Here is a 12708-nt window from a genome sequence, read left to right as displayed (position 1 = left end):
TAGGAGAAAATAACAGAGGCCAACCAGAGAATATTGAGAAGCAAAGCAGCTAGTAAGCTTGATCTTTATTGATCTGTTGCAACAGGGTGCTCCCCTCACATGCAGGAAAGGAGGAGGAGCCAGAAAAATGGTGTGCAAGGCCTTATAAAGACTTTTGAAATTGCCACCCTGTAGATCAAGACCACCCCCAGAAACATCATACATACATCACAGAAGGTGTGTAACCTAAGACCACCCCTCAGATATATCATACCTACATCACAGAAATTTAAATGTTGTTTTTCTCTTGTCCTTGTTTATCTCCTGTCTGGCAGGTTACTTGACTGGATTTCCTGGGTAGCCTGGCCAGTCTTTTGTAATGATAAATACTTAGTTCCTGGGCCAGGTCACAGGCTCACACCCTATTCAAACACAGGATTTGTGAAGGAAAAGACAATGGGGAGGCTTTTCCATTTTGACCTCGCGGAGAAAAGATTTGGTCAGTTTAGGAAGCAAAATAGTTCCAGGTTGGCCTTCCTGTCCTGATCTATGTATGTGCTTGGTTGGCACACCCACGAACACCACCATATATCCAAGACCACAAAATTCCTATTACACTCTTTCAAAAACACACTCAGTAGACGAACTACCTAGGCGTCTGAGTTGTGCGTGCGTGTGTGAACTAGACATTAAACTCACGTATGAACGTAGACGTTTACTCTGTACTCAAGGGCCTGCAAGGGAGAAGTTACGTGCTTTAAATGAATGACTTGGATCTGCCTTACATCACTGGAATCAATGTCCCTGATTATTATGGTGCCTTCTCCCTCCCACTGACTTCACCCCTCTTGCCTAAGTACAAGGAACTGGTAGTTCTTGAAAGGACATGTCGTGTAAAGAATTACAAATCTCTGTAGGCTCGTTCTGGCATTTGCCTGAACATGCAGGCACTGAAAGTGAAAAATAAGTGGCAAGCTTTGCCACTAACATCCTTGTGTACACCACACACACACACACACACACACACAGTGTCTACTCAAATTACATTGAATGCAAATAGACTTCTCTGCACAATCTACGACTTCCCTGCAGACTTCCTTGTGCAACACAAGCTGAAGGCTGAGAACTGAGAAGGGGTAGAATGAGCATGCTGGAGATAGGGCTTGCTTGTGCGCCCCACCCATCTACACTTTTTGAGTGTTCACCTGAACACACCATTGACCTGTGAGACTGCATGTCTTAGTTTTACTGCACAAGCATCCAACCCCTTCACTTCTGCAATTCACTGTACATAATATTGCTTTAGGTCTTGCCTGCTTGCATTAGAACTTCTCTACCCCCAAGTTGCCACTAGATCAGAAGCAAGTGTGATAGAAATTTTGAGGTCTTAAATATATGGTAATGTTCAAAACTGCACGTACATAGATCAGCACAGGAAGACTGACCTGAAGCCATTTTGATTCCTAAACTGAGCAAATGTTTCTCTGCATGGTCAAAGTGGAAAAGACTTCCCATTGTCTTTTCCTTCACAAATCCTGTCTTAAGGGTATGTCTGTGTTTGAATGGGGTGTGAGCCTGTGACCTGGCCCAGGAACTAAGTATTTATCGCTACAAAAGAATGGCCAGGCTCCCCAGGCAATCCAATCAAGTAATCTGCCAGACAGGAGATAAACAAGGACAAGAGATAAACAACATTTAAATTTCTGTTTAGACCGCCTTTTCTGTGATGTAGGTATGATGTATCTGAGGGGTGGTCTTAGGTTACACCCCTTCTGTGATGTATGTATGATGTTTCTGGGGGTGGTCTTGATCTACAGGGTGGCAATTTCAAAAGTCTTTATAAGGCCTTGCACACCATTTTTCTGGGTCCTCCTCCTTTCCTGCGTGTGAAGGGAGCACCCTGTTGCAACAGATCAATAAAGATCAAGCTTACTAGCTGCTTTGCTTCTCAATATTCTCTAGTTGGCCTCTGTTATTTTCTCCTACCAATAGGGAACCTATGTAAGGACTCTATATGGGCTCTTGGATACCCCATAAGGGAAAAGGGCAATTTTTGTTCACAACACAAGCAAACTACAGTAGCATTAACACTGCTTAACTGCAGTAAGTTCTTATAGGCAATAGTGTACATCACCAGATGATCACCTGATAAAGTCAGCTGTTGTGTACAGATGATCTGATGAAATAAGTGGTGGCTTACAAGAGCCCATGGAATAAGAAATCAGCTTGCTTGAACTGTCCTGTAACTACATGTGTAAAATCTACACCAGCTACAGTGTACATTCCCTTTCAACTTTCTTGTTTACATTAACCTGGCACAAATGTGCAGGGAAAGCTCAAAGCTGCATTTTGTACAGTGTTCTGGATTACCCAATCTTGTGCTTCTGGTTTGTGCAATACATGAATAGCAAATGGCCATTTAGTCAGATTTTCCCTTTCAGGAAAATCCAGTAAGTTAAACAAAAATACAAAAACCATTGCCAATGTCCCGTTGGCAATATCTCAATGACATGTTTACAGTATTTAGTCCCAGCCCAGAAGCACCTTCTTAGTAAGCTGTTGCCCCCATTTATAAGCAGCACTCTCAGAAACTCTCAGTAATGCAGATGCCTCCTAGACAACTAAGACAATTAGACACTAAGACTAATGGCTAATTCCATCCAAGTGGGAAACATGCACATGGATTAGCTTATAAGTACAACTAAACATTTTTGTAGGTTCAAATATTGTGCAGCATTAATCTAGCAACTGGAATAAAGGGTGCCATTTTAAACTACAAATTTGGCACATGTTTAGAAATAAACACAAACCATGGGTAAATTGTCTTTTAATTTTTCAGCCATCTTGCCACCCCCGCTTACAGTACATACATACAGTTCAGCATCATTAATCAAGTCATGTTTGGTTGAACAAATACGTCTAATCCCGCAAAGATAAAGGTATTTTCCATTAGATATGCAGCAAATACTCCCAGTTAAGTCAACATGGTTTATCAAATGCAGTCACCAAGTCAATGGTTGGTCCACTGACTTGTCTGAGATAGGACTATTCTATGGCTGTATCTGTGGCCACAGTAGTGTTACCAAATGGGTCTACCAGCAGTATACCCAATAATATGTTCACCACAGATTTAACAGAATTAGAATGTCCACTTCCATTAATGTTAGCCATTGTTAACACACGTTAAAATATTAGAACAGAGCAATTTATTAATTTCTTATATTTGTATCTCACCCTTCAGGGAGCTCAGACGTGGTTTTGTTTTACTTTGCTAGACTTTCATTACTGCCACTCTCTATAACAAGCAGTTTGCTTGCTTGATCATCTCTGTAAGTCTGTTAAACAAAAACAAGTGCATATTCTGCTAAGGATATACTTGCCAGCTTCCATACATAATATAAACTTTATACTAGCTTTGATTTTTAACATGTTAAATTATCTATGCGCAGCTACCATTAAAATATATAATGTGAACATAATTTTCATCTAGTTATACCTTCATGAGTTTTTGTTCTTAAGAACCTTGACTACATTTTATGTACAGATAATCTAAATCCACTGTGGCTAATGTACAAATAATAGTAATAGATGAAGGAACATAAAGCAGTTATGTGTGTATTTCCTAAAGGCTTGGTCCTGCAAAATTCTCCAGGCATGCAAGGGAATCAAGCTTCTTTAATGACGGTATAATGGGGCTGTTCATACCATGTACAGGCTACATGTTGCAAGTCTCTGTAGGAATCAGCTATAGGTTAAATATATTTGCATTTTCAGACTTCAAAAGTCTAATTAAAAGAGTATGTAGCAGTCACTTTTGTTCATACAAGTTTGTCAGGTTTCTATTTCCAGATGTACTACTAGACGTTAAAGCTTAAATAAAGTTTTATTGACCACCACCATCACCAGCTATTGTTACAGATTGTGGTCGCATGTCAACTGCACGCTTTACAATGCTGGCGTAAGTAGTTTCCCAGCAAGCGTGGGAGAAAGGTATAGTCGATCATCCCCTATAATATGTACAGAACAAGGACAAAGCATCTGAGAGCCACTGCTGTTGTGGGGTTTGGCTTATATCTAATTGTCCAAAGGTGATAATTGGCTATAAAATGGAGCAGTGTGGCATCTGCATCTTAGCATGATGAACTGACTGCAAACTCTATTACTATCAAACTGCAGCATGAAACTGACTAAGAATTATAAAAATATAATTTGGGGTGCCTTTATATTGTCTTAGGGGTTCCAGGCAGGTACAGCATGTACTGCATGAACTTTCTCATCTTTGTCTTCTTCATCATATGGACTGAAAACTTTTTATTTAATAGAAGTTTCAATTCATTACAATATTCCCTAGACATGAATGCACAAATGAACAAGCTAAATGCACAAGTGGAATGATTATTAGTTGAATGGTTTGACTTCCCATCTCTCTTGCAGCCCTAACCCTTTGTGCAATCCCCCAATCTGCTCTGGAAGGTTGGGGAAAACCCAGAGCAGATTTAGGGGGTGCATGGGAAGGGAGAAGAGGGAAAGTACCACTGTGCAAGTGGAAATTGTTCTGTTCACGGAAAGCGCTGCTAAGTGCTACATTGAATACAACCCATTTTGTCTAATAGGCCATATACCGGTAATCTGCAAACTGGATAGCTGGATGCTTTGAGGATGGTGAATGCACATCAGGCTGAAATTAAATCTCATATTTTCAATCATATTTTGATTGGTTATGATCAACTGGGTAATGCTGTGGCTCATAAGGATGAGTACAAAGACTTTTAACCTATTAACTATTACACAGTTAATAGGTTGCCACAAAGGAAATTTGAATATGCATCCATTTGCCATTCTTTTCAGCTCAACTTCTTTCTTGAAAACAATAGTCTTGTATAGTACAGGGAGAGAGAGAAAGTTGTCCCAACTCTTGTATTTAGTAACTAGCTATTACCATTCATCTACAAGTTGCAAAAGGTCATTATTCACTGTAAAGCCTATTCTAGGCACTGCTTAGTAATGGGTGAAATAATGGGAAGCACAAAATGTAAAGACTCTAGGTTTCTTCTAATATCAATCAGTGAGAAAAGGCATCTGATGAATATATATATGTATACAATGCTAAAGACCAATTCCAATGTGATCCACACTGCTGACATTCCTTTTTTCATGATAGTTTGAATATTTGCGTAATTACCTAAACATCATGGATACTCCATCCCTTAAGGGTCACAATAGCACTGTGTGGGGTCCTGATTTGCAAGAATGGAGGCATTCAGAGTTAGTCCCAAATATGATGATGGAGACTTGAAGGTATGATGACTAGAGAGGTGGTGGGTGGGGAGGCAGGGACACCAATGCAACTGCTAGGCCAAAAGTTTATCAAAGGACTTCAGAATATGCATTTAGCTCACATTACAACTTACCCTGGAGGTACAGCAGTTAATGGTTATGACATTAAAACTGCCCTCAGATAAACCGTGGCTATGTTTGGTATATGATGGCTTCCTTGTACCCTTTTGATGGCATATAAAAGCAGTGAATGCAGTTTAGAGCTAGGGAGGGAGAAAAGATGAGTTGGTTGCCAACTTCATTCTAGAAAAATCCAAAACCAACTTTAAATCACTTGCCTGCTAGTTGATCATCATCTTGTCTTGTGTTGTTGTTTTTTTATATAACATGTCACAATGGAGGCCCCAGAAGTAATCTCTCCCCTCCCCTCCCCACTTTAGGCTAATCCAGGCTTTCTTGTGTTGTGTACAAAAACACAACTGAATGGTCAGCCGGCCTGTAGTTTTCAAAATACAGGGCCTCAGAACATCCTTATAGGCTTGTATCATTTCTGCCCCCAGCTCATTCTATGAGGCTTTTTGAAAGTAGTGAAGGGTCACACAGGAAGCTGACTGCCATAGATCATTTTGAGGCCATTTTGCTTCAATCCAGCCTTTGCTCAGAATGTCAGTTCCTATGCTTACCATGCTCTGAACTTCACGCACATAACATTTATGTATAAAATATAGAGATATAAAAATAATACTTCATACAATACTAGAACCTCTCTCCCAATGCATGCCACATAAGTGAGGGAGCATGGCCTCACTAACAGTGCTTGAAGGAACAGTCAATCTAGATGGCAATTTACATTGCTTAGGTGCTGATTCCAGCAGTCTTTTTTTCCATTTTTCTTTGTTTTGCTCTCTTTCCCTTTTTGTTTTTTCGTTTTTGTTTTTTGCAAGTGTGTGTGAACAGTGTTGGGGCAAGGGGGGGATAAGAAGATAAAACTTAAATAGCAGAATCAATCCTTTCTTGGCGTCGTTTCATGATTTCTTGAAGCTCTGACTCCCCTCTGCTTTTCTGGAATAAAAGCAAAAGATAAATAATGCAAACTTTTCAGTGACCTTTGAGTTACTATACAAATTTCTAATTTGAGTGACTTTGGTGAACGACGAAAGGAAGGAACAGAGGTGAAAGCTCACAGCTGTGACCTACAGAAACTATTGTGCCTTAAACACTGAAGTTGTGGGTTTCGTATCTGTTTCTCAATAAAAACACTTGATAGATGTCACTGCAACATTTCTACACTTTGCTTAACTGTAAAACTCCTGCACAACCAGGCAATTCTCCACTACTTCCCCACTTATTTCATCACTATTTTAGGGTCCATATTATGGTTACCATTCCTCCAGCTTTGGTTGCTGATTGTCAAAGGAATAACTGCACAGATAAATTCACCGATACATTTTGAATAAAATCTCAGGAATACTGCACACAAGCATATTCATCACTGATTGATGGTAGCATCAATAACTTTTATACTATATCATGTTAGCTCAACACAATTCCTTTCAGAGATGGGATATGCATCAATACATAGAGACTGCAATATATCATGAATCAGGATAGCTTATAGAACTAATGAAGATCACAACAGCTAAAGAAGACTAAGGCAAGTGTGGGCCTCCAGATGTTATGGGACTCCAACTCACATTATCCCAGATCACTGGCCATGGTGGCTGGGAGTGATGGGAGGTGGAGTCCAATAATATCCAAAGGACCACAGGTTCTCCAACCCGATACAATGGGCAATTTTTAGGCCCTAAAATGTACCATGGTCATGAGAGCATGATAGTCACTTATCTGTCAAACAGTCAAACATGTATATTTAAGTGGTGTCTAAAGTTTCAAATGCTGGCAACTAGTTTTTGAGTTACTGTTTTTTGAAACTACCATTGCATTTCAGTCACTTCTTTTCCCGAAATGTTTTTGGGTTGCTTGAAACTTGGCAACCCTGCACAGTCCAATGAGACATCACAGTAAAGCGCAGGCCATGTCAAATAGCCTAGTATTGTCAATGACATCAGCTCCTTGAAAAATGTATCTTGCTTTGAAAATTCACATTCTGCTTTGAATGTGGAAAATTAATGAATGCCTGCTTCTGCCCTGAGCTTATTTACAATAGCAAATTGGTTTGAATTCTTGTACCAGAGAAACAGAGTCTGTTAGTCTAAGCACTACAATTTCTCCTTCTGTAGGAGGAACTAGCTTCAATAACAATGTTCTTATTACCCACTTTTTACAATCGATGCAGCCTTCAAATGTTTACCATCTTGAAACCATCTAATATTTTTGTCCTAATAAATAATGTGCCATCTTACCTCTAGGAGAGACTTTTGCACTGTGATTTTACTATACACTCTGGCACCCTCTTCTCCACATACTTTTTTCAACTCTTCTTTGTTCAGAGAGAAAAGTTGTGCCCCTGTTAGTATGCCAAGATGGTCCACAGTTCTGGGAAAACATAAGCAAGTAGCTTTATTTAAATTCTTATTAGGTTTGAGAGGTTAAATAAAAAGACAGGAGACCATCAATGACATCTTGTCCCTCAAAGTCCAATAGCTGCCAAGTAGGTTTCTGAATGTACAGGTAATTTGGTTATGTTTCATAACTTTGGCCTCCATTCTTAAATTTCATTAAACAGGACCTCAAAGCTGAATTGAGAAGGTCCCTTAGCCAGCTTCTCAGTGCTTGAGGTGTAAGAAATTTGAGAAGAGGCTTAGCTCCATGGCTATGGAACCTTCAGAGCAAATGATGGTGAATACTTTTAGAGCCCTTTCTTCAGCCCCTTTAGCAGTGTGGGTGCTGCCACCTCTGTATGCAATTCTAGGTAAATATCATGCTCCCTTCTGTATGGTTCAACCTGACACTGTATTGACACCCCCATACAGTGGTACCTCAGGTTACATACGCTTCAGGTTACATGCGCTTTAGGTTACAGACTCCACTAACCCAGAAATAGTACCTCAGATTAAGAACTTTGCTTCAGGATGAGAACAGAAATCGTGCTCTGGTGGCACGGCAGCAGGAGGAGGCCCCATTAGCTAAAGTGGTGCTTCAGGTTAAGAACAGTTTCAGGTTAAGAACAGACCTCCGGAACGAATTAAGTACTTAACCCAAGGTACCACTGCATAATGAACAGACTGTCCAGGGGCCCATTCATCACTTTCATGGCATATTAACTTCTGACTATTGCAAGATTAACTGTGGAGGTAACACAACCCATTCCCTTGCTACTAGAGTAAAACTGAGCACACACACCCCAGTGATCTGCAACCAGCTGGACTATTCCAGAAGAAAGAAGATAGAAGAAGCTCTCAAAACAACAGAGACCTGAGAAAACATGTGGTTTGGAATGCAGGACTCCCTTCTGAATTTCGTCTCTCCCCGCACCCCTGGTGTGCAAGTAACTTAGTTATTAAGAAAACTTTTTATTCCACTGTCCCAAGTTCACCTCGCATGATACAAGAGGAGAAGGAAAGAAGAGTAGAAAAAGGAACACACCCTTTGCTGAAAGAATTTGCTTCCAGCCATGCTTTGACCTCCTCAGCATTGGATTCAAAGGTCAGGGGCACATGAACCTGTTGAGTCTTCTCTACTTTAAAGTTTCTCTGGGGTGGTTGTACTTTGATATTGGTGATCTTTTTCAGCAGTTCATCATTGACTTCATCCATATGATGAATCAGTTCTAAAAACAGCACATAAATTTGGAGAGAAGGGGAGGGAGAGTACAAGGGTTGTCAAACTGATTAATGAACAATTCTTCAATGAACAATTATTTAATCATCTATCTCTGTCAATTAATTGGTTAAAATTTAAATGTATTTGCAAATTACCAAATCTTCATAGACTTCTACATACTGAAGAATGAACAAGAACTTGGAGTTTAACAAACAAAAGCAACCATTTGTTATTAGAAAGGCAGGCCAACTTTATTAGTTTCCTTACCATCTATTTTAACAAACACACCAGAACCAATATTGCTTCCAAAAATAACAAGTTCTCTCTCATCTGCATTGCTTAATTTTTTTTTACCTCACTAATTAAAATCTTCCCCCAGCCATTGCTTCAGGTAAAGCTTTAGTTGGTTGGTCTGAAATTTGCAGCCCCACAAAGCACAAATGAAAACCAATTTGTTCAAATTGAAGAGTTACCCTTTTATATCAATTTAACCAGTTTAGGTAAATAGACGTGAGTATTCAGGTTAGGATAAGCAAGAAGTATTACTTCTGCAGCTATCCTGTGGAGTTAAGTACACATGAAAAACAAATGCCTAATCTTTTCCCCACCCACATTTTTTCTGCTCCAAGTTCACCTCCAGGTGTTTGTATGGCTAAACACACATGTTAAGCCCCACGCGGAGAAAAGTAGCTAGGAGTCACAGTATGAATAGGGAGAGCAATATGCACCCCGCTCCCACACCTTTCCCACTCCAAATTCCTTCCCCTGAAAGTTCTTCTCTTTAAAAAATGAATAGGGCTAAGGTTATTCTGTGAGTATTTGCATGTCATTTGCAGTTAGTCTACAGTTATGATGACTGATTTCATGATGACTGTCATTTGCAGTTAGTCTACAGTTATGATGACTGATGACTCCTACCAGAATTTATGTTTAAAGTGATGGCACACACTGAACATTTTAACTGAGAGGAAGAGAACATCAAATATCCAGGGGCCATTTCTTATGTAACATTTTGATCTAAGGTTTTGACACTTATATGTGCACAATATGTGTTCTCAGATTAGTTAAAAAGATCATGATGTACAAATCACATGTGTTTCATTTCAGCAACTGGGCAAGGATCAAGGCTGCATTTATATAATGTAAATTTTCAAGTTTCCCTTTATACACATGTGTGATGCTATACGTGGTACTCCCCCCACCCCTTGTATTTTGGAAGTTGAAACCAAAGTACAAATTTTCGCACATGATGTGGTTTTTAGCTGAAGTGTTCAGACTAAAGATCAGGGTTTTGGGCCTTTATAATATCAGTTGCATACCATGTCAGAAAATACAAAATGCAACTTGTTCAGAGTGCTAGGCATTCCGACAATTGTATACTTACGTTCTTTGGCATCAGGAGAATTCCGGGCGAGCATTTCCCCAGCATAGCTGGCAGGTAACTTATGTGAGGGGCTGGATGGTCCAGTTCCCCTTGGACTCAAGTCTCCCTTGTATTTCTACAAAATAAAGTTTTTTAAAAAGGTGTCTCATTAAGTGCAATGCTTTCCTTTTAAACACATTCCTACTGTCTTCCATTCCCAGTTGCTGGGATGAAGATCTATAAGAGCTGAACTATCACAGCACTTCTTCTTCTTCTTCTTCTTGCTGCTGCTGCATGATCTATGGAGTCTCCACTTTCATTCTGTGTTGACCCCAGATATTCCTAATTGCCAGCTGATGAGCATCCTGGTAACTCCAACATACTAGACTGCTGTTGGGCACTTGGTACAGCTGACAGTAGAGATGGGCCTTTGGCTATTTATGCGAAGGCATTAGGTCCTTTACAGAGGACAGTCCTGTGAGAGGACAGTGGTCTATTTGAAAGGCTGCCAGCCCCAACTCTAAAGAACCATAAGAAGGTTGTTCACAGGATTGCCATGAGGATGAAATTAGGGAAGAGAACTATATATGCCCCTCTGATCTCCCTATAATAAAAATAATCAAATGTATGGCTACATTGCAGGTTCATGTGGCATTCAAGACTGAACATATGCACAAATTTATTTATTCACATTCATTTATATTTAAGAAGAATTTATAGCTAGGACAAACCTGTATTTTGTAGACACTATCAGAGTGAGTTGGTGATTATTTAAAGTAACTGCTTTAGAGTCTGATTGCAGTGAATCAATGGCTAAATCTCACCTGTTCAATTAGCCCATAATCCTCCAGTTTCACCAGATCCAAGATGTTAAATGGGACGTAACCAGCCTGCCCACTTCTATTTCGCAGCTTCCACCACTGTTTATTATCTTCCAACACCTGCAAATGTTAAAAAAATATTCATCAGCTGGGAAAAAGTAATTCATGGTTCAAGCACCACATTGGGCAAAAGATTCCTGCACTCCGGGGGGTTGGACTACTAGATGACCCTTGTGGTCCCTTCCAACTCTACAATTCTGTGTTTCTATGATGACTTTTATGTAACTCCTTTGCCATTTTTATTTCTTTCCTTTCACCAATATACTGAAAAGCATCACACTTACTCTTCCTGTTCCTATCCTAAAGAACCTGTAAAGACTTTTGCTCCAAAATGCCTGTGTAGCCTATAGGAAGGTCTTGCTAATAAGGAACAGGTAAATTTACATCCACTTCTTCCCTCTGCTTTTTGGTCTCCATCTCCGAAACCACACTGCCTTCAGCTTGCTGCTGATTCATCCCTATTAATTCTTTAAAAATAGAGAATGTGGGCCGTATGAGCAGTCTCTCCAACACTTTAGTTTAACATAGTGTATTGTTGTGAATTCTGCACACACAGTGTATGCTCTCTCCTTCTGTAGACTTGGAAGGGACCCTGAAGGGTCATCTAGTCCAACCCCTTGCAATGCAGGAATCTCAACTAGATCATATATGACAAATGGCCACCCAACCTCTGCTTAAAAACCTCTAAGGAAGGAGAGTCCACCTCCTCTTGTTGGCGTCGGCTGCAGTGTCAAACAGCTCTTACTGCCAGAAAGTTCCTGCTGATGTTTAGTTGGAATCTTCTTTCTTGTAACAATATATTCTATATAGCATTATTGTCATGGAGGGCAGAAGGATTGGTGCATAGCAAGGGTGATCAACTGACCCTTTCCAATAATAATGTCTTGGGGCAGATCCACATCATAGATTTAAAGTATATTTAATGCACATGACTTCCCTCAAAGAATCATGGGAACTGTAGTTTAAGGGTGCTGGAAACTGTAGCACTGTGAGGGGAATACTATGGTTCCCAGGATTCTTTGGGGAACTCATGTGCTTTAAACTTGTGTCGGGTGTGCTTTAAATCTATGGTGTGTTTCTGCACTTGTTCCATTCTTTTACCTCCAGAATTTCCTCCTTCAGCACTGAAAGTTCATTGGCATTTCGAGCAGTGAAATCATAGCGGATTTTGGCATATCTCTTTGATGGGGCCATACCCTGTGCCTCAAAATTCCTGCAATAAAGACATAATGGGATTATGATTGGCCTCCTCTACCTGTTGAAATAAAAACCATCTAATCTAAAACAACGTATTGAAATCAAAAGATATATCAGTGAATTTTTCCATTTTAGTCTAGTATATAGACCACTTTACCTAATAATAATAACAACAACAACACATGGTTCTATGCAACCATAGCAAACCATAATACTAAATCAAACAGTAAACAAAGTTGAATAAAAATATAACCCATTGGAATAAAATTCTAATTCAAATCACAATAG

At 39.7% G+C, this 12708-nt stretch overlaps 1 protein-coding gene across 2 annotated transcripts in view; it reads right to left on the bottom strand.

The window, feature by feature from the left end:
- Nucleotides 1-2789: 2789 nt before the first annotated feature.
- Nucleotides 2790-12708, bottom strand: part of EPS8L2 (EPS8 signaling adaptor L2) — an 85350-nt gene continuing 75431 nt past the window's right edge. For both annotated transcript variants that reach the window (XM_083607870.1, XM_083607871.1), the window contains exons 16-21: nucleotides 12325-12436; nucleotides 11167-11283; nucleotides 10364-10478; nucleotides 8803-8986; nucleotides 7620-7752; nucleotides 2790-6318 (exon numbers count right to left, since the gene is read on the bottom strand). In XM_083607870.1, coding sequence (XP_083463996.1) covers nucleotides 6247-6318; nucleotides 7620-7752; nucleotides 8803-8986; nucleotides 10364-10478; nucleotides 11167-11283; nucleotides 12325-12436 — 733 coding nt within the window. In that variant the 3' untranslated portion in view covers nucleotides 2790-6246. The remainder of the gene's footprint in view (nucleotides 6319-7619; nucleotides 7753-8802; nucleotides 8987-10363; nucleotides 10479-11166; nucleotides 11284-12324; nucleotides 12437-12708) is intronic.

Source organism: Podarcis filfolensis, assembly GCF_964270895.1.
Source record: "Podarcis filfolensis genome assembly, chromosome: 1".
In the NCBI taxonomy this organism is placed as follows: domain Eukaryota; kingdom Metazoa; phylum Chordata; class Lepidosauria; order Squamata; family Lacertidae; genus Podarcis; species Podarcis filfolensis.
Note: the sequence above shows the minus strand (reverse complement) of the source record. Positions and strands in the feature narration are given on the sequence as shown.